General features: G+C 46.5%; 2 protein-coding genes, 1 long non-coding RNA gene and 1 pseudogene across 9 annotated transcripts in view; 2 read left to right on the top strand and 2 right to left on the bottom strand.

Annotated features, from left to right (window-relative positions):
- LOC115635664 overlaps window positions 1–21,064 on the bottom strand; it is a 1,110,108-nt pseudogene that overhangs the window by 353,156 nt on the left and 735,888 nt on the right.
- Window positions 1–21,064, top strand: part of LOC115635684 (zinc finger protein 239-like) — an 861,693-nt gene that overhangs the window by 391,339 nt on the left and 449,290 nt on the right. The gene's annotated exons all lie outside the window — the stretch shown is intronic.
- On the bottom strand, window positions 3,878–6,980 carry LOC115635702. The gene is made up of 3 exons (XR_003996660.1): window positions 6,898–6,980; window positions 5,772–5,867; window positions 3,878–4,092 (listed from the first exon to the last, which is right to left on the bottom strand). It is a non-coding gene; the product is annotated as an uncharacterized LOC115635702 (long non-coding RNA).
- Window positions 5,923–21,064, top strand: part of LOC115635672 (butyrophilin subfamily 1 member A1-like) — a 35,857-nt gene continuing 20,715 nt past the window's right edge. For 2 of the 7 annotated variants that reach the window (XM_030534763.1, XM_030534762.1), the window contains exons 1-2: window positions 6,619–6,695; window positions 18,820–18,941. In XM_030534763.1, coding sequence (XP_030390623.1) covers window positions 6,643–6,695; window positions 18,820–18,941 — 175 coding nt within the window. In that variant the 5' untranslated portion in view covers window positions 6,619–6,642. Of the gene's footprint in view, window positions 6,358–6,618; window positions 6,696–18,819; window positions 18,942–21,064 lie in introns of those variants that run through there. The other 5 variants (XM_030534765.1, XM_030534766.1, XM_030534767.1 and 2 more) reach the window with 5 other exon arrangements.

The raw sequence follows: 21,064 nt of genomic DNA, 5'->3' as shown, positions 1-21,064 counted from the left end.
TTCTCCCATTAAGTAGGACCATCAAACCCTCACACTGATAAGCCCTACCCCTTTACACCTGGACCTCTCCAATGAGTTCCCCACCCCTGAACCCCCACCCCACTGATCCTCAACCAGCTGCACCTGGATGCTCACCCCATCAAGCCCCACTGGCACCTGGACCCCACACCAAAACCCTTAACCCATGCAGGTGTGGCGAGGCAGGGGCACACTGGCAGCAAAGGGTTGCAGGTTTATAAACAGTGCCCTTGCACTGGGCTGGGTGGAGTAGGACTTCCCCCACCATGCCCCATTGCCCCTGGCCAGCCCCACTCCAGGTACCAACCTCCCTGCACCATGCTCTATAAGGTTACTAAACAGGAAGTGACCTGTCAGGGGTGTGTCCACAACAAAAACTACCTGTACAGCTTTAGAAACAAACAGAGCATGCCTAGTAACGGCCACACCCTTTTTCTGGGCCAGGTGATCAGCCCTGCCCTGCTTGCTGCACATGAGCTGAGAGATACAACATCACAGTGTATTAAGAGATGTAAAAACATTTTTGTTGCAGCCTGTCATCAGACCTTTGTGGATATCATAGTCTTGGATTCATTGACATTACCACCATAATATGAGAAAGGTGTAAGAGACAATGCTGTGTTTGTAAGTTAAATTCCCTTGCGAGCCCATAGTTTATATAAGAGAAAGTTTACACCACATGGCGCTAGCGAGCAGGTAGAAGCTGTGATCATGGAGGAAATTGATTAGAGTTAAGATCATCAAAAGTTTGGATAGATTTGTTAATTCCGATGGGACAAGGGAGCCATCACTTTATAGACATTACTTACAGTGGGGATCACTGTACAGCTAGACAGTGTGGGTGAACTGGAGAGGTCACCTTCCACATCATGGCTGCTCACATCCTGCGGTTGCACAGTGGGATCTACCATGACACTGTTGGGTCTTCATCGTCTGGACCATGAAAGATGTTCTGACCAGTGCAGGGCACAAACAAGGAGCCAGATGACCTTAAAGTTGAACTTTAAACCATCCACTGAAATTTTGCCAGGCCAAAATTGTTACCTATGAAATACTTTAAGGGTCTGAGTTAGGTGCCTTTTCTGATTGCTTGAATAGTACTGTTTCCTGTAATCCACTGTAAATATGATTTCACAACATTTATTTTATGTTATTTATTTAAAAATGGTGTTTTTATTACTATTATCCCTTATTATGTATGGTGTCCTCAGTGCTATTTAAATAAGGGGTATAATAATGTGGAGCTGGTAAAAGAGATCCTTCCCTTGCCCCTCCTTTCTCCTGTTTCCCGTTTCCTTTCTCCTTGCTACTCTGCACAAACCTGATTGGCTGCAGGGGTGGGGAGGGCAGTCAAATACACAGAATTAACTCTGACCCTTGGGAGGGTTTGAGCAAATGAGCAGAGGAGGGGCAGGACAGGATCCAGCCTAGGAAATTCAGAAAGAAAACAAAGAAAGGAGAAAAAGCTCTGAGGAGGACAGCCAGCTACTTGCAAAAGGGGTCTCTTGTAAACTCTCAGCCTAGCTGACAGGACAGCTGAGATCACATAACCAACACACCATTCTGAGCTCATGCCACACACCAGTGCCCAGACCAGAGTACACAGACATGTTGGACTGCTCCAAAGGAGGGAGGAGATTGCATTGGCATGAGGCAGAGTGCATCTAGCTAGATGTGAGAGCAAGAACATGTGTGAACTGTATGCTGTGCCAGGGACAAGGGAGTCTGCATGATCCCTACAAGATCCTGACCTGGGTCTGCTCCTGGCTCTGTCTGGCTTAGAGAAAAGTATTCTTCTATTATTAACCCCTGGAACAAGCTCCACACTTAACTCTGACCCTCCTGGAAGGGGCCGTTGGTGTTGATGCCGGGACCCTTGCTGGATTGAAATAGTAATTAATGCATTTATGGTATGGGAAAGCATAGTTCAGAACTGACTTTGGATTTGGCCTGTCCAATAGAAAGAAATATGTCTCTCAGCTAGACTGCTAAGGCCGTGCTAATTGAAATACGTCTGTTAAATTTACAAGGTCTGTGCTCATTGTACCAGCACAACCTCAGAAGAAGAGTCTGTTCTGAAAGTGATAAGACAAACTAGTAAAAATAACTGCTGCCATAACTGCATTCCAGAATGCAGCAATAAGTTTTGTTAACTCTCTCCCTTTGCATTTGTATCTTGCTTGTTTTCTTTCCTGTGTAGCAAGTGGTATGGACAGATCTAACAAAGCCTGTCATGTCCCAGTAATTATAGAAGGTTATGTTAAAGGATAGATAGATGTGATAAGAAATATGTTATCTACATTTTATTAAGTGAAATAGAGTGTGAATGTATGTTTCAATGGGTCATAAAAGGTTGGAAGTGCCAGCTTTAGAATGATAACTCCAGGATCATTTGGCTGAAGAAATGCATTGAGTGAGATAACTGGATGACCCTGAGGGCAAACCAGAATCCACCCCCAAGCACCCCAAGGACAGGGGAGCCAAAGAACCAAAGAACAAGATGACAACCGTCATGGCTGTGCCATCTGTGTGATTGACCATCACTTCCAATGTGAGAACAGTGATTGATCATCACTTCAAAAGTGAGAGCAGCATGACAAAGCAAATCCTATAGACTTGAATGAGGATAAATCCTTATAAAAACAGGCCCTGAAGACTGAGAACTTTGAGTCTGGTTCTGCAACCAACCTCCAGGAGCATTGGATGCTCATCTAACAAGACTCAGCTCCATCCTTGTGTCCAGGGCACCTGGCCAGTGGCTTAGCACAAGCAACCTTTAGGCTGGTAACTATGACAGTCTTGCAGAACTTGTGTGGGTGGGTGAATGAATGAGAGAATGAGTGGAATGTTATAGCTATAATCAATTGCTTACTCTGACTCTTTTTGTATTCACAATAAACATGGCATCTTGCCTTATCCTGTTTAATAAGATCCTGCTGGTTTTTATTTTCTTAGTATAACACCCTGTCACTGAATGCTCTATTCACTGCTGTAGCACCTCCTTGTGGCCTCTCTGGGAATTAACTCACAACCTGTCTGGCACCCCATGGTGTCTCTCTCTCTGGAGCGAGTACCCTCTTCATGGCTTGGCCCTCTCCCAAGACTGGCTCTAGGCACCAGCAAACCAAGCACGTGCTTGGGGTGGCAGAATTCCAGGGGCAGCATTTCAGGGTTTTTTTGTTTTGTTTTTGTGTTTTTGTTTTTTGTTTTGCTTGGGGAGGCAAAAAACCTAGAGCTGGCTCTGTCCTCTCCAGCTAGGTCACTATAGTCCTTTCCTTCTGGCGTAGCAAAATCCCACTGGCTGATCTGTCTCGACAACTCTTCTGCTCCACTGCCCAGGCTGGGCCACTTCCCCAGCAGCTAATAGGAGAACCCAGGCCTGCTCATTACTCTGGGTTACAGCCCAGAGACCCTAGACCCAGCAGCCAAGGTCTACATTGTCCCAAACCTTGCTACTGTTTCCCTGGGCTGCTTCCTACTTCACCTCTATCAGGGCCCTTCTCCAGATATACCTTTCCCTCAGGGGAGACTCCCAGGACTTCTACTCTCCCCCTAGTTTCCTTCTTTCCCTCACTAAACCCACAGAGTGACTACTGGCTTTCACACTTCCTGGTTTTATAGCATCTCAGCCTGTCCCTGAACCACTGAGCTTCATTATCAGCCCAACTCTCCTGCAGGTGCATCCTTTCACAGGGTTAATTGGCCCTGGCTCTCTACTCAGGCCTTGTGTAGAGACCCCATCATAGACCCCTTCCCCAACTCTGGGAACCTGACTATAGCAAATAATCACAGGCGGGAAAAGGTGATGCTACTACCTAAGGAAACACATTGCCTGGTGTTTTATAGTACATTTCCCATTTTTATTATGATTTTGTAATTCACCATTTTTATTTTAAAATTCCAGTTCTTTTTATTTTTGCTATAGAACCAGTTTATTCTTTGTTATCAAATGACTTCAAGGCTGTAGGGTTTACTGGGTTGCCACCATCATTTCTTCCATTTCCTTTGATCCATCAATAAAGAGTGCTTTTCTCAACCATTATTTTGCCTCTCTTCAGTACTCTCAGGGCTGATCTGCATTGGAAAATGTTATCACCTACAGGTGTATTTGTACTGGTAAATTCCCCATATGGAAACTCTTATTCCAGAATAAAAAAACCACTTTTATACTGGAATCACAATGTCAACATAGGTGGTTATACCAGTGTAACTATATCTGTTTAAAGTCACTTATTAGCTTAGACCAGTGTAACTTTCCTGTGCAGACAGGATCTTAGGCCCAGACCCACCAAGGGACTTGAGTGTTGCAATGCTTAGTGTTGCAACCCCTAACTTTTAGGCACCTAGAAAATCCCTGGAGCAGCAAATGGAGCCACAAGGCCTGAGTTAGGTGTTTAGATTCCTTATATAATGAATGGGGAGAGATATGTACCTAAGAATGGGATCTATAACAAATTGTGCCTTCCCATCTAAGCCAGCCAATGTGAGATGCAAATGAGCAGGGTGTACATCGGGTCCTCGGTGTACATTGGGGTGATGTTCTTGAAAAGAGCAACAGATATCGAAATGACATATACCAGAGACCCGCTGGTACAAGAGCGGACACTTGGCTGGGCCCTGGGCGGGCAGGCAATGATGGGGGGTGGAGGGGTAGGAGCGATCTGGCTGCCTTTCCCCCTCTTCAGCCAGCCTTGCAAAGGGTGGGGCATTGATGCTCTGGCCAGGGGGTCCGAGAAAAATGGGAGGTCCCAGAAAAATGTGTTCCCCCACATCCCCACCTGCTCTGTCCCACCCCCGCCCTGTGCTCGGGGTTTGCCCTGCTCTACCCATCTGGCACTCCTCCCAGGGACTGGGGTCGAGGGCTTGCTCTGCCTGCCCGGCACTTCAGCTGGGGAATGGGGATGGGCCGGGGGGGGCTTGCTCTGCTCCAGCCAGGGAGTGGGCTTGGGGTGCGGGGGCTTGGAAGCCCCTGAGCCCCAACTCCACTCCCCAGCAGGAGGGCCAGGTGAGCCAGAGGAGGGCAAGCCCCTGACCCTGCTCCGTGGCTGAAGCGCCAGAGCTGGGCAAGCCCCCACATCCTGACCCCGCTCTCCAGCTGGAGCACTGGGCAGGCAGTGTGGAGCAAGTGCTGGGGCAGAAGCAGAGCTGGGACTGGGGGGATGGGCCTAGATATTAAGTGAGTGGACCATGGCCCACCTGTGGCTATGCATATCCATTGTTCATCAATAGGGGAATGTGTTCCAATTCATGTCAGTCCTGATTGGCGTATCCATCGTTTTCAATTTACAGTACAGTACATACTGCAAATGATGGCTATGCGGATTGGGACCTACGTGAATTGGAACACCCTACTGATGAGCGATGGATATGTGAAACCACAGATAAGGGGGAGACTTATACCAGGGACCCCCTGTATCCTAATTCCTGCCCTGTCACAGTCCAGGTTGCAGAGACATGTCTTTCTGCGCTTCCAATTCCCAACTGGGAACCATACTCCTGGAGTTAGGCAGCTTAGGTGCCAAAATGGTTTTCTGTGAGAATAAGGGGCCTCCCTTACCCCATGCAAGGAGGTGGTGCCCGCCCTATAAGTTGTAGCTCAGTGGTTAAAGACCTGGGAGACTTGGGTTCAGTTCTTCCCTCTGTCTGAGAGGGGGAAAAACAGGAGTGTTTTAACTACCAGACTGATGGGATGTCCAGAAGTGGGTCTCCTTCAGTCTCCTGGTGAAGCTGTTTCATGTTGGATAAACACTTACGAAGTGAAGTGAAGACCCCGTCGCCGCCAAAGTGCCGCCGAGGACCCAGTAGGGAACTGGTTCTTAGGATTTTGGGAGCTCATCACTGGCCTGATCCTGCATGTGAATTGTCATATTGATGTCAGGGGGCTGCTGTTGCAACTAAGGACTGCTGGACAGAAGGTTACTAGGGGGGAGGGCTTGCAGGAGGGTGTCTCTGGCTTGAAGCGCCTGCACAGGCACCATTTGGGCTTTTTGCTCCTCCTGCGTTTCCTGTTGTGGAAGGAGCTGGGGTTGGTGTGAAGGAAACACATGATTTATCAGAACCCAGCTTGACTAAGTGCCCAGAAATCCCATGGACACCTCCCAGCCCTCCCCTCCGTGCTCTGGGAGTGCAGGCTCCTCCGCTCAGCACTGATGTCCCAGCACTTAGCACCACAGCAGCCTGCAGCCCCACCCTGAGCCCGCCGCAGACTTTGTACTGAAATGTGTTCAAGGGTTCATTCCAGCGCCCAAGCGAGGGGATTTCGCCAAAGGCTGGGACTAGCCTTGTGAGGTAGCCCCGCTCTCCTCCGACCTCAGCTCCTGAGCCAGTCACTCCAGGTAGGTGAGTGCGGGGAAAGTGGGGGGCGGTGAGTTCTATGGCCCCGGCTCCACCAATGCTCAGAGCCGGGTCTCTCCCCTGGTCCCACCTGTCACCCTGTGTGCCCCCCCACATCGTCTCCCGGCCGCCTGCTGCCCCCGAGCGATTGAAAAGAGCCAGCCCCACCCCCAGCCTTAGAACCACAGCGGGACTAAAACAGTTTCCTGCCCACCCACTCCGCTCCGTGCTGCTTCCTGAGCGGCCAGCACGTCTCTGCTGCGGGCCCTGTGGGAGGAGGGTGTCTCCCCGATGCTACTGCCAGAGGCTGTGTGGGTTGCTTTCGGGAGCCTGCGCTGCTGGAGGTAAGTGCCAACCCCCGGATCCCCTCCTGCACCGAGAGCCTGACCCCTCCCGCACCCAAACTCCCTCCCAAAGCCTGAACCCCTTTCTGCACCCCAATCCCCTGGCCCAGCCCAGAGCCTGTCCCCAGCACCCAAACTCCCTCTCAGAGCCTTGGGGGTGGGACTTGGACCCGCTCTGAGCACCACCAAAAATTATTCAAACCTGCTGCTAGGAAGGTGATGTCTTCACAAACAGCCTCTGGGATCCTGAGATCTGGCAGCTCTTGGGAGTCTGCTCCCTGCTGAATGGCCTGAGGGAGGAGTCTGAACTGAGCTGGCAGCAATGAGTTGCTACTGGCTTTTTCCAGGAGTTGATCCAGGGGACAAACTGGGGGATTCAAGAAGGGAAACAGGGAGGGACAGAAAGGCTCTATGGAGCCTGGCTGACTGCAGGAACCAGAGACAATAGCAGCTGTGAAACTGACAAGAATGTTATACTAGCAGAAAGTATACTATTGCATACAGATAATTTGTAAAGTAATGTGAAGTATAGACTGATCCAGTATTACAATTATAAGTTTATTTATTGGAGTGTGCAACATGCACTTGCCACAGATTAACATTATTTAATACAGACAACAAGAACTGATATTCTAGAAAAATCAAAATACATGAATGTGAGAATAAGGTAAGTACTGGAAAGTGGTTTCCTGCATTGTTCATACCTACAATCTTGCATTATGCATACTCACAACTTTATGGGGAGCATTGAAAATTGAGACTGGAAGGGAAAGAAAGTTAAGTCCATCCAAAGGGAGGTCCTGGTTCAGTTTACACTATCTGAGGAATCTGATGAACCAAAGAAACAAGAACTGAGTGTGTGTGGGGGGGGGTTACCCTTTTTATGGTAGCAGTAAGGATATATACACCCTTATTTGATCCTTAACCTTGATTATAATAAAGTCAATACTCATTCCTGTCCATATGTGGCTTTTAGGGTGTCCATAATGAAACATCAACCCTTAATATTCATGACTGACATCAGTCATTGAATAATAATTTCTATATTAAATATGGTTTAAGCATCTAGATACTGGATAGCAACCTCATTGAAGAATTCTGCAGCGTGCTGTATCCTTTGTGGTCTCTTGTTTGTCTTTTGAGATTGAGAGTGCAGAATTTATGACCCAGGGTTATCTCTTTAGCTAAATCCCACCCTTTAGCATAACTACTCCCACAAAGCTTGATAGTAATACCACAAGCTCTTAATCATAGGTAGCCTAGTAACCCCATTATTTGATCTCTTACTTGCTGTTACAGCTTTCATAACCTCTATTAAACATGCTTGACAAAGGAATTATATGGTACCCAAAGCTACAAACTCTCCAAGATCAGGTCACAGGTCAATGGTCAACAAAAGAGACATTGATTCCTGGAAGAAAATATTATACAATAAACAGAATATGAATGCAAACCATGCACATTGTCAAACTGCAATGTATACACTTTGACTCATGACCTAACTGAAACACATTCACCTCCTGCCCAATCAAAATACTTAGGACATTTGTCTATATGTTCATAAAATTTTGAACCTTTAATGAAAATGTTTCATTCATGTTGAAAGCATGTAACAGTTTTCAATTTATGACAGACAAATGCTCAACAACTTGAGAACCTGACATCTGAATATGAAACTTATTACCATGAGACATTTCACCAATCTCCGTATACCACTGCACTGATAATGTGCTCGTTGCTGAAGTATGTTTTCACCATAGTCTTGTCCTTGGACTTTTTAGATGCCCTCTATTCCCATGTGTATGTGGTAACTACGGATTGAAAAGTTAATCTTTAAAGTCTACAAAAATGCAAGCCTCCCCTTGGCTGGTCAGATGGAGATGTCACTTATCCTCTCCTCTCCCCTAAAACAGGGGAACTACCATCATATTCTGTTACTGTCTTGACCCACACCAACAGTTCTCTGCCTCCCATGCCCCAGGACTTCTCTGTCTGACACCCAGCAGCACCATTTCCCTGACTGCCCATGCCCCTGCTTCCTGGGGGCTTCTCCTCTTCCCAAGCCCCAGCAGCACCACTTGCCAAACTTTGCCCTCCGCTGCCTCTTGCTGCCCTGGGACCCTCTGTCTGCTTTGGGGCTGTACATGAAGGCAGGGATCAGTGGCAGGGGAGGTTTCTGTCCTCAGCCTCGAGAGTCACACAGAATGCTTTGTTCACATGCCTGCTCTGAAAATTGCTGCACTGGAGGCACTTCTTGCATCACTATGACAGCTCCTCCTGCAGACACTACAATCCCATGATCTGCAATCAGCTGTAAGAGCTGGCAATGCTGCCTTCCCCTGAGTGTTCAGAGGATACTCCCCCTACCCACCACTAATCCCAGGTTAAAGGAGCTGCCATTTTACCCCACTGTCAGTGACTGAGATGTGAGCCATTTAGCCTAGTGGTTAGAAGCAGAGTTATCCTTAGTAGTAAGAGCCAGAGCTGGTCACCAGGAATCAGAGCCCAGGGTCAGATCCTGAGTTAGAAATCATGCATTAGAGCTAAGGGTCAAGATCAGATCACATAGAGTAAGTCAATGCAGGAGGAGGAGCAAAGAGGGTACTAAGGCGGGAGAAAGGTGGGATCAAGGCTGGGAACAAGTAGGTGCAGGAGCTATCACAACCATGGGCAATGCTTCAAGCAGCCAGTGAACTGCTTCTGCTGGGCTAAAGAGCTTTTCCAACCAATCAGTTGATGTAGCCAATTAGGCAGCCTGCTACAGGCCAGCTGTGCTCATTAGATTGCCTGAAGACTGCACCTGTTGCAGACCCTACTTCCAGACGGTCTATGCTTCAGGCCCTGATTCTTGACAGTACTACCACCACCCCCTGCCCCCTCATCAAGGGTAGCTCCAAGGGCCTTGGGGCCTAGTTTCTTGGGGTATTTCTGATGGAACTCTTGCAATAGATTCAAGAAATTGATGTTCTCTGCCAGTTTCTAAGACCATTTGTCCAGACCATGGCCTTCCCAGTCCACCAGGTAATGGACCTTTCCCCTAACTCTTCAAGAGTCAAGGATTCAGTGGACCAAGTAATTTTCCTATCCACAGATTTGTATGGATGGTGGTGTTGGGATGGAGCAGTTTGGATATGGATTCTCAATATAGGGCTTTAAAACTGTGGTATGAAAGATGGAGAAGATCTTCGAGGATTCAGACAGCTGTAATTTAAATGCCACTGGATTTACCTGTTCTGTAATCTTGAAGGGACCCAGTTATTGGTAGTCTAGTCTGGCAAATAGGTGTCTCAATTTAAGGTTTTGGGTAGAGAGTCCCTTACTACCGGATTAGGGCAACCTGATCATCTTGGTCTGAATGGTGTTTATAGGCTTCTTTGGCAGACTGCAAGCATTCCTTGAGGTCCTGGTACACCCAATGTAAATGGGATGCTAAATCTGTGGTTCCCAGTACTGGGGAAATAACAGGTAAATCAGGGTTGAAATGGGGATGAAAGTCATAGCTTTCAAAGACTGGGCTATGTTGGGTTAAGCATGGATTGCATTGTTGTATATGAATTCTGCATAGCACAGCAGGGGAAGACAGTTGTCCTGGTGCAGCAAAAAGTCCTGTGACACCTTATAGAGTAACTGACATATTGGAGCATGAGCTTTTGTGAGTGAATACCCACTTTGTCAGATGCATCACTCATGGAAGCTCATGCTCCAATATGTCAGTTAGTCTATAAGGTGCCACAGGACTCTTTGCTGCTTTTACAGATCCAGACTAACACGGCTACCCCTCTGACACTTGTCCTGGTGGTAGCTCAAAAAGCAGCAAAGATTTGATTGACTCTTTCTATTTGCTCATTAGCATGTAGTTGGGGGATAGATGAAGTGAGGCACTCGATGCTAAGGATACTGAGAATTTCCCACCAAAATCAGGAGATGAACTGGATCCCCAGTACGATACAATGTCCATTGTAACCAATGGTAGTGGAAGACCTTTTCCAGGAAGATTTGAACCATCTCTCCTGCAGTAGGAACAGTATGGCATGGGATGAAGTGCACCATCTTTGTTAGAAGGTAAATAACAGACAAGATTTCTGAGTGTCCCTGGGAGCATGGCAGTTCTACCATGAAGTCCATCAGTATAATTGACCAAGGCTCTGGAGGTGTGGGCAGAGGAGACCTACGTCTAGGTGTTTAGATAATGGGTTCGTGATATGGGTGCAGTAGTCACAGGACCTTATATAATCCTTGATGTAAATTCAGAAGCTTCCACCAGCAGCTCCTTGAGCCTAGAGTCCAGGATTTGAATTGGCCAAAATGGCTCATATGTAGCAAATCATATCATAGTTTCAATTCCTAAATCCTAGATTATCCCTCCAGAACATAAATACAACCCTTGTGATAGAGGAGACATTCTGTGGTGTAATCAGTATTCGGAGTTGGGGATCTGCATCTTTCAGGGCTGGCGGATCTGGGTTGTGAATGGGTCATCAGACAGCAGATGGAGGACATCAAACTGCTGTTCATTGTTCCACTTAAAAAGCTGAATGCCTTGAACTTAGAGGCAAAGAACGCTTCACCAGTTTTAAGATATTAATCTTCGCAGAACAGGACATCCTCCTTCCCATTTTTTGGAGAGTTACCAACTTTCATGCTGTAAATAAAGCACCCGGCTTTCACAATAAGACAAAAAACAAGCTAATCCCATTTCAAAACAAGGCCAAAATAAGCCAATCCCTAATGTGACTGGACCCCCCATCATGAATCCTTGCAGTTTGGGACTGTGGGTCCACTGTGTATCCCTGAATTCTCTCCCTCCTTGCCCCTCACCCTCCTGCAGTCCACACAATCCAGGAGCGCGTCACTCATGTTGCCCCACCCCACCTATCTGCATGTCACCACACACAGGCAGGCATGCAGGGAGGCAACGCAGCAGTTGGAGCCAAATGGCAATCACCAGTTGAGCTTTCTGATTGCCTGGGGCCAGAGGCAGCCAGGAAGCCAATTAAAAAAAGAAAAAAAGCAGCTGCAAGCCAACTTGCAACTCAAAAGCCAAGTAAGCCTAAAACAAGCCAAATTTTTGTTGTTTTTTTTTCACAGTTTTGGTAACAGTCTATGGGTACTCCAGATTCTTGGGGTCTACCAGGACTTGAACTGGGAATCAGGCTCTTTATAGGCTGGTCACCACTTCTCAAAAGCTGTCTTGATCACCAGTAGCTCCTTGTCCAAAATATCACAGGGGGGTTTTCTACCAGGGTTAGCTTCCATGAATAAAACACACAGTGGTGGAGTTGGTGCAGATGCCTGCATGTTGAGATAATACTGTGCCTATGGCAAAGTTCAAGGAATTGACCTCAGCTGCAAATAGTTTAGTGAGATCTGGGTGAATCAGGGGAGGATGCTGAGGTGAATGACTTCTTCAGTCAATCAAAAGCTGACTGAGTCTTCGTCAATGAGGCAAACCAGGACCCCTTTTTCAGGAGCATCATTATGGGTGCAACCAGGTTAGATAATCTTTAATAAATTGTCCATAGAAATTGGTGAATACCAGGAATTGCTGCACCTCACAAACATCCTTCTGAGCTGATACAGTGAGTCGCTAGAAAGCATTGTTTGGTTTGAAGCATACCTATCTTTTTCCTCTTGCTTAGAATCACTTAAAGCTCTGTTCTTCATTAATAAACTTATTCTTAGTTTTACTATAAACCATCTCAGTGTAGTTATATTAAAGTAAAATGTGAGTCCTTGGCTAATCTAACAAACTGGTGTGTGCTCTGTATTTTTGGACGCAGGAAAATTAATAATATCAGTGACAGTCCTGTGAGAGGGACTGGACACTGCAGGGAGATGTTTCTTGGGAACTGGGTTTCACTGATCATTACCTACAAGGCAAGGTTTGGACTGGCAGAGTGTCAAGGAGTTTGCTGGAGAGGCAAACAGACTGATGTATTAGGAAGCTGATACACAGTCTAAGCTCTAGTAAAGATTACTCTTGCTAAAGCAGAGGGGTAACACAGTGGTTTACCTTTCTTGTGTCCTGAGCAGAATGTCATGAGCAGTCACAGCCCTGCCTGGGGTTCACATCTACTAAACTAAGGTGCAGGGGAGAAGAGGAGCTAGTTTTCTCCAGGACCCTATCCTCTGGTCAGGACTTAAGAGACCCACTTCTCACCCCAGATACTCTGCAAGCAGTCCCTGGAAAATGAGCACCAAATCAGCTGGTGTGATGGCATCCAGGAAAGTAACCTAGAATATTAAGCTTGTGAAATCCATAGTGGAATCCCTGAATTTGTCTAGTTAAATGCCAGTTCATATAAGGGTTCCACAGTCACTGAATGAATCAAAAAGTGCCTCAAAGCATCAGTTCATTCATTGGATTCCAATGTTGTAACAGAGGAAGGAGCAGGCCTCCTCTCCCCAGGTGTATAAATATTAAACTGTATATATCCAACAATATGCATCAATCACAGAATCATAGAATGTCAGGGTTGGAAGGGACCTCAGAAGGTCGTTTAATCCAACCCGCTGCTCAAACCAGGACCAATCCCCAACTGAATCATCCCAGCCAGGGCTTTGCCAAGCCTGACCTTAAAAACCTCTAAGGAAGGAGATTCCACCACCTCCCTAGGTAACCCATTCCAGTGCTTCACCACCCTCCTACTGAAATAGTTTTTCCTAATATCCAACCTAAACCTTCCCCACTGCAACTTGAGACCATTACTCCTTGTTCTGTCATCAGGTACCACTGAGAACAGTCTAGATCCATCCTCTTTGGAACCCCCTTTCAGGTAGTTGAAAGCAGCTATCAAATCCTCCCTCTTTCTTCTCTTCTGCAGACTAAATAATCCCAGTTCCCTCAGCCTCTCCTCATAAGTCATGTGCTCCAGCCCCATAATCATTTTTGTTGCCCTCTCCTGGACTCTTTCCAATTTTTCCACATCCTTCTTTTAGTATGGGGCCCAAAACTGGACACAGTACTCCAGATGAGGCCTCATCAATGCCAAACAGAGGGGAATGATGACATCCCCTGATCTGCTGGCAATGCTCTACTTATACAGCCCAAAATACCATTAGCCTTCTTGGCAACAAGGGCACACTGTTGACTCATATCCAGCTTCTCGTCCACTGTAATCCTAGATCCTTTTCTGCAGAACTGCTGCCTCGCCACTCGGTCCCTAGTCTGTACAGTGCATGGGATTCTTCCATCCTAAGTGCAGGACTCTGCACTTGTCCTTGTTGAACCTCATCAGATTTCTTTTGGCCCAATCCTCTAATTTGTCTATGTCCCTTGTATTCTATCCCTACCCTCCAGTATATCTACCACTCCTCCCAGTTTAGTCTCATCTGCAAACTTGCTGAGGGTTCAGTCCACACCATCCTCCAGATCATTAGTGAAGATATTGAACAAAACGCGCCCCAGGACTGGCCCTTGGGGAACTCCACTTGAGCCCAACGACCTAGCCAGCTTTCTATCCATCTTATAGTCCATTCATCCAGCCCACACTTCTTTACATTGCTGGCAAGAATACTGTGGGAGACTGTATCAAAAGCTTTGCTAAAGTCAAGGAATAACACATCCACTGCTTTCCCCTCATCCACAGAGCCAGTTATCTCATCATAGAAGGCAATTAATATAGTCAGGCATGACTTGTCCTTGGTGAATCCATGCTGACTGTTCCTGATCACTTCCATCTCCTCTAAGTGCTTCAGAATTGATTACTTGAGGACCTGCTCCATGATTTTTCCAGGAACTGAGGTGAGGCTGATGCCTCTGGTTCCCTGGATCATCCTCCTTCCTACATTCGCCTTTTTCCAGTCATCTGGAACCTCCCCAGGTCGCCATGAGTTTTCAAAGATAAAGGCCAATAGCTCTGCAATCACATCTGCCAACTCCTTTAACACTCTTGAATGCAGCGCATCCAGCCCCATGGACTTGTGCTCATCCAGCTTTTCTAAATAGTCCCTAACCACTTCTTTCTCCAGAGAGGGCTGGTCACCTCTTCCCCATGCTATGCTGCCCGGTGCAGTAGTCTGGGAGCTGACCTTGTTCGTAAAGACAGAGGCAAAAAAAGCATTGAGTACATTAGCTTTTTCCACATGCTCTGTGACTAGGTTGCCTCCCTCATTCAGTAAGAGGCCCACACTTTCCTTGACTTTCTTCTTGTTGCAAACATACCTGAAGAAACCCTTCTTGTTACTCGTAACACCCCTCGCTAGCTGCAACTCCAAGTGTGATTTGGCCTTCCTGATTTCACTCTTGCATGCCTGAGCAATATTTTTATACTCCTGCCTGGTCATTTGTCCAATCTTCCATTTCATGTAAGCTTCTTTTTTGCATTTAAGATCAGCAAGGATTTCACTGTTAAGCCAAGCTGGTCGCCTGTCATATTTACTATTCTTTCTACACATCAGGGTGCTTTTTTCCTGCAACCTCAATGAAGATTTTTTTAAAAAAATGGCCAGTTCTCCTGGATTCCTTTCCCGCTCATGTTATTCTCCTAGGGGATCCTGTTCATCGGTTCTCTGAGGGAGTCAAAGTCTGCTTTTCTGAAGTCCAGGGTCTGTATTCTGCTGCTCTCTTTTCTTCCTTGTGTCAGGATCCTGAACTCAACCATCTCATGGTCACTGCCTCCCAGGTTCCCATCCACTTTTGCTTCCCCTACTAATTCTTCCCAGTTTGTAAGCAGCAGGTCAAGAAGAGCTCTGCCCCTAGTTGGTTCCTCCAGCACTTGGACCAGGAAATTGTCCCCTGCACTTTGCAAAATCTTCCTGGATTGTCTGTGCACTGCTGTATTGCTCTCCCAGCAGATATTGGGGGTGATTGAAGTTTCTCATGAGAACCAGAGTCTGCGATCTAGTAACTTATGTTAGTTGCCAGAAGAAAGCCTCGTCTACCTCATCCCCCTGTTCTGGTGGTCTATAGCAGACTCCCACCATAACATCACCCGTATTGCTCACACTTCTAAACTTAATCCAGAGAGTCTCAGGTTTTTCTGCAGTTTCATATCAGAGCTCTGAGCAGTCATACTGCTCTCTTACATACAATGCAACTCCCTCACCTTTTCTGCCCTGCCTGTCCTTCCTGTCCAGTTTATATCCATCCATGACAGTACTCCAGTCATGTGAGTTATCCCACCAAGTCTCTGTTATTCCAATCACATCATAGTTCTTTCACTATGCCAAGACTTCCAATTCTCTCTGCTTGTTTCCCAGGCTTCTTGCATTTGTGTATAGGTACTTAAGATAACTTGCTGATCTTTCCTTTTTCTCAGTATGAGACAGGAGTCCTCCCCTCTTGCGCTCTCCTGCTCATGCCTCCTTCCGGTATCCCATTTCCTCACTTGCCTCCGGGCTTTAGTCTCCTTCCCTCAGTTAACTTAGTTTAAAGCCCTCCTCAATAGGTTAGCCAGCCTGCTTGGAAAGATGCTCTCCCCCCTCCTGTAATGCTCTGACGAAGTGGATATTCACCCACGAAAGCTTACGCTCCAATACATCTGTAAGTCTATAAGGTGCCACAGGACTCTTTGTTGGTTACCTCTCTTCGTTAGGTGGAGCCCTAGCACTCCTCCTTGGAACACCATCCCATGGTCAAAGAATCCAAAGCCTTCTCTCCAACACCACTTGTGTAGGCATTCATTGACTTCCACGATTAGATAGTCTCTGCCCAGGCCTTTACCTTACACAGGGAGGATGGATGAGAACACCACTTGCGCCTCAAACTCCTTTATCCTTCTTCCCAGAGCCACGTAGTCTGCAGTGATCCTCTCAAGGTCATTCTTGTCAGTATCATTGGAGCCCATGTGGAGAAGCAGGAAGGGGTAGCAATCTGAGGCCCTGATGAATCTTGTCAGTCTCTCCGTCACATCGTGGATCCTAGCTCCTGGCAAGCAGCAGACCTCTCAGTTTTCCCGGTCGGGGTGGCAGATAGATGACTAAGTCCCCCTGAGGAAGGAGACCCAGATCACCCCCACTCACCTCCTTCTCTTGGGAGCAGTGGTCATGGAACCCTCATCCCTAGGACAGTGCATCTCATGCCTTCCAATCAGTGGAGTGTCCTTCTGCTCCCTTTCCTCAGATGTATCATCTAGTCCACTCTCCGCATTAGTACCTGTGGAGAGAACATGAAAATGGTTGCCTACCTGTATCTGCATTTCTGGTACATAGATGCTCCTCTTCCTTCTTCTGGAGGTCACATGCTGCCAAATTTCTTCACTGTCCTATCCCTGCTGTGCAGCCTGCTCTGATTCTTCAGAATGTTGTGCCCGTAGAAGCATATCCTGACGTCTGTCCAGGAAATCTTCATTTTCTCTTATGCAACTCAGGGTTGAAACTTGTTTCTCCCAGACCTCAAACCTTCTCTTCCAATATGGAGACCAGCTTGCACTTTGTACAGACAAAGTCACTTCTGTCCTGTGGAAGAAAGCAAACATGGCACATCCTGTGCAGGTAACAACAGCTGAACGCTCACCATCCATATTACCTTCCTTCTAAGAGCTTCCTTAGCTGTTGCAGTAACTACTCAGAGAAGCCTGCAAGATGAAGCCTCAATGTGCTCTCCCCAGATGAACTCCCTCTGTTAGCCTCCGCTGCTCGATGCTCAGCTGATCGCTGCAGACTGCCTTTTTATAACACTCAATCATACTCCACTTGCTCTGGACAGCTGCTTTATTAAGATGCCTTCCAGGGAACCAGTTAAACCTAATTATGTCATGATAGCTGTCACACCATAAGTGTAGGCTGACACTGAGTTTCTGTTATAAGCCTGATATTGGACTATAAGGTGGATAGAAAGTTGTCTAGATCATCAAGCTCAACAGGTAGTGATCAATGGCTCCATGTCTAGTTGGCAGCCAGTATCAAGTGGAATGCCTCAAGGGTTGATCTTGGGCCGGTTTTATTCAATATCTTCATTAATAATCTGGAGGATGATGTAGATTGCACCCTCAGCAAGTTTACAGATGATGCTAAACTGGGAGGAGTGGTAGATACGCTGGTGGGTAGGAATAGGATACAAAGGACTTAGACAAATTAGAGGATTGGGCCAAAAGAAATCTGATGAGGTTCAACAAGGACAAGTGCAGAGCCCTGCACTTAGGATGGAAGAATCCCATGCACTGCTACAAACTAGAGACCGAATGGCTGGGCAGCAGTTCTGCAGAAAAGGAACTAGGGGTTAAGGTGGACGAGAAGCTGGATATGAGTCAACAGTGTGCCCTTGTTGCCAAGAAGGCTAATGGTATTTTGGGCTGTATAAGTAGAGCATTGTCAGCAGATCAAGGGACGTGATCATTCCTCTCTGTTCGGCCTCATCTGGAATACTGTGTCCAGTTTTGGGCCCCATACGAAAAGAAGGATGTGGAAAAATTGGAAAGAGTCCAGGAGAGGGCAACAAAAATGATTAGGGGGCTGGAGCACATGACTTATGAGGAGAGGCTGAGGGAACTGGGATTATTTAGTCCGCAGAAGAGAAGAATGAGGGGGGATTTGATAGCTGCTTTCAACTACCTGATAGGGGGTTCCAAAGAGGATGGATCGAGATTGTTCTCAGTGGTACCTGATGACAGAACAAGGAGTAATGGTCTGAGGCTGCAGCGGGGGAGGGGAGGCAGGTTGGATATTAGGAAAAACTTTTTCACTAGGAGGGTGGTGAAGCACTGGAATGGGTTACCTAGGGAGGTGGAGAAATCTCCTTCCTTAGAGGTTTTTAAGGTCAGGCTTGACAAAGCCCTGCCTGGGATGATTCAGTTGGGGATTGGTCCTGCTTTGAGCAGCGGGTTGGATTAGACGACCTCCTGAGGTCCCTTCCAACCCTGATAGTCTATAATTGTGCCCTTGCCTAGCGCCCATCCAGAGAAAAGTTATATCTGCTTCAATGTTTGGTAAATTAGATCTGGAGCTGAGATAATGAGCAATTCCATTTTTAGAGTGTCGTAATTCAGGAGCCCCTTGTTGAATTCCTTTGAGTATGGTAGAAAAATTCTACCTTTAGTTTATATTGAGGCCAATATTAATTTGTGTGGATTTTGCAGAGGGCCTTAAGATCAGACTGATAGTGGATGACTGCTGCCACCGCATAATATATTGCACTTATATAAGAAAATCACCGCTCTGGGTTTTGTTTCATTCTTTTTTCCAGTTATCTAAACCAAGCTCCTAGGAAGATGAAGTCTTTTTCCATCTCCCATGTCATGTTGTGTTCACATCTGCCTTGTTATATAATTTTCTTCATTGCTCTCCATGTTCACAAGTTGGATTCAGGTAAGAATTTCTTCAGTTCAGGCACCTAATTTCCAGTTTTAGGCACCACTGCAATCTACAAATGTCCTGCTTGGCTTCTGCTTAACCTTGTAGGCAGCTGAACTCACTGAGCAGCTACATTTCCACTTTAAAAATTCCCTAGGCACCTATGTTTCTGGCTCTAGGCATGTGCACGGCTAACTCACTCTAGGCCTCCTGACCCCTATCTCCTGCCTAAATCCCAGTACAATCCATGAAATAGAGGAAGACAGATGGAGTGCCTGATGAGAAGGGATTTGCACAGGGATCTGCCACCTGTTAGGGGAGTGGCCTAAACACTGGGCTCTAAAGTATTCTGATATGGGTCTCTCACCATCTCTGGTGTTGAAGTTGTTCCACTTTAATTGAGTAATTAATTATTAACTGGTCTAGGGAAGGAGCAAGAATGACACTATAGCTCAGTGGTTAGGACACTCCCCTGACAGATGGTAGATACCCATGATAATCCCTTCTCTTAGTCACGGCAGAGTGGGAACTGAACTGGAGGTATCCCACATCCCAGCTGAATACCCTAAATACTGAGCTAAAGGTTAGTCACCTCCTTCCCCCCTCACTGCCTTGTGTGGAGTGAGGCAGGCATCTAACTCATTCTCAGAAGAAATGACTTAGGTGCCTAAGCCACCTACTGCAGAAGTTGGGTTCCCAGTTGTGGATCAATAGGCAGAGATAGGCACCTCCCTGCAGCCTGAACTTAAGTGCCAAACTTAGTGATAGGAGCAGGGGACAGAACACACCCTTCTTATCGGTATCTCCCATTGGTTAGTTTAGGCAGCTCCCTGCCCAGCTTGCTGGCTTTTGTGGATCCCATTCTTAGGAGCCTGTCTCTCTCCATTCATTGTATAGGGAGCTTGGGCACCTAAGTCAGTCTTTGTGAATCACACTGTTATTCTAGTGGTTTTCTAGGCACTTAAAAATTAAGTGCTGCAATTCTTACTGTGCCAGTGCCTAAATCCTTATGTGGATTTGGGTCCCAGTGAATTGCTCTTCTTTGATAACATCCATTCCCATTGTTCTGGAAGCAGGCAAGGAGCATGACTCATGATTACATTATCCCATCATCCCACTAGAATCATTCATCTTCCCTCTGTTTAATTCCTGCTATTTTCTTTGAGAATATTTCTCTTATAGTTTGGGTTAAACTGCAGTGAAATTGGTAGGTGTAACCATCAACCTTCATTTAAAATAGAAACAATTCAGTTCCCTTTCGAATAATCCTGATCTGGGCATCAAGATGGAATTTTGGGCACAAGCATGGATGCTTTGTCCAGACCACATGGTCGGGGAGCTAAATGCAAACACTGCCATAATCAGAAGAGCAAGAAATTGTTTGCCCAACAGAGTGTATGTGCTCAGGAAGAGATGTCTTTCTCCTCTCTTCCCATAATTTGCAGAAGTGAAAATGTTCATGGTTCATCCACTAGAACAGATGATGTAGGACTGCAGGAATGAATGCCAGGGAAAACAAAAACTTCTCAAAGAAAGGATGCTGATCTGAGAATAGTGCATGACTGGAAAATTAATTGGCAAACACAGCCACCTTGGAATATAGTGTCCCCTCACAATAAAAGTTTTCTGGACATAGTGGAAAATCTTGTAATTTTAAGGATGAAATATTGTATAGGAAGTGGGAGGAATCAGCAGGTGATGGGTACAGGTACCAGCTGGTTGTACCAGATACACTGAAAGGAGGTTCTGAGTTTGTCACGATTGTAAAACTACTTGATATTTTGAGGCTGCAAAAACCTTAGCCAAGCTAAGAGAAATTCCATAGGGTGAAAGCAAGGTGGGGTGTAGAAAATTGGTGCAGAAAATATAAAGATTCTGTTGTAACAAAGGGTCCCGCCAAGAGTGGGGGAGCTTCTGTCTCGTGCAGGCATTAGTGGTGCACTGCCATTTATATTCTTGAGTCCTTGCCTGAGATAGAGGCTAGCAATCAATATTTGCTGGTAGCTACAGACTACTTCAAAAAATGGCCTGATGTGTACCCAAGAAGAAATCAAGAGGTTGTGACAGTAGCAGATGTCCAAGTGAATGAACTTTTCACCAGATTTGGAGTCCCAGGTGAGTTACACACCAATTAAGGG

This window comes from Gopherus evgoodei, chromosome 15, assembly GCF_007399415.2.
Source record: "Gopherus evgoodei ecotype Sinaloan lineage chromosome 15, rGopEvg1_v1.p, whole genome shotgun sequence".
Lineage (NCBI taxonomy): Eukaryota > Metazoa > Chordata > Testudines > Testudinidae > Gopherus > Gopherus evgoodei.
Note: the sequence above shows the minus strand (reverse complement) of the source record. Positions and strands in the feature narration are given on the sequence as shown.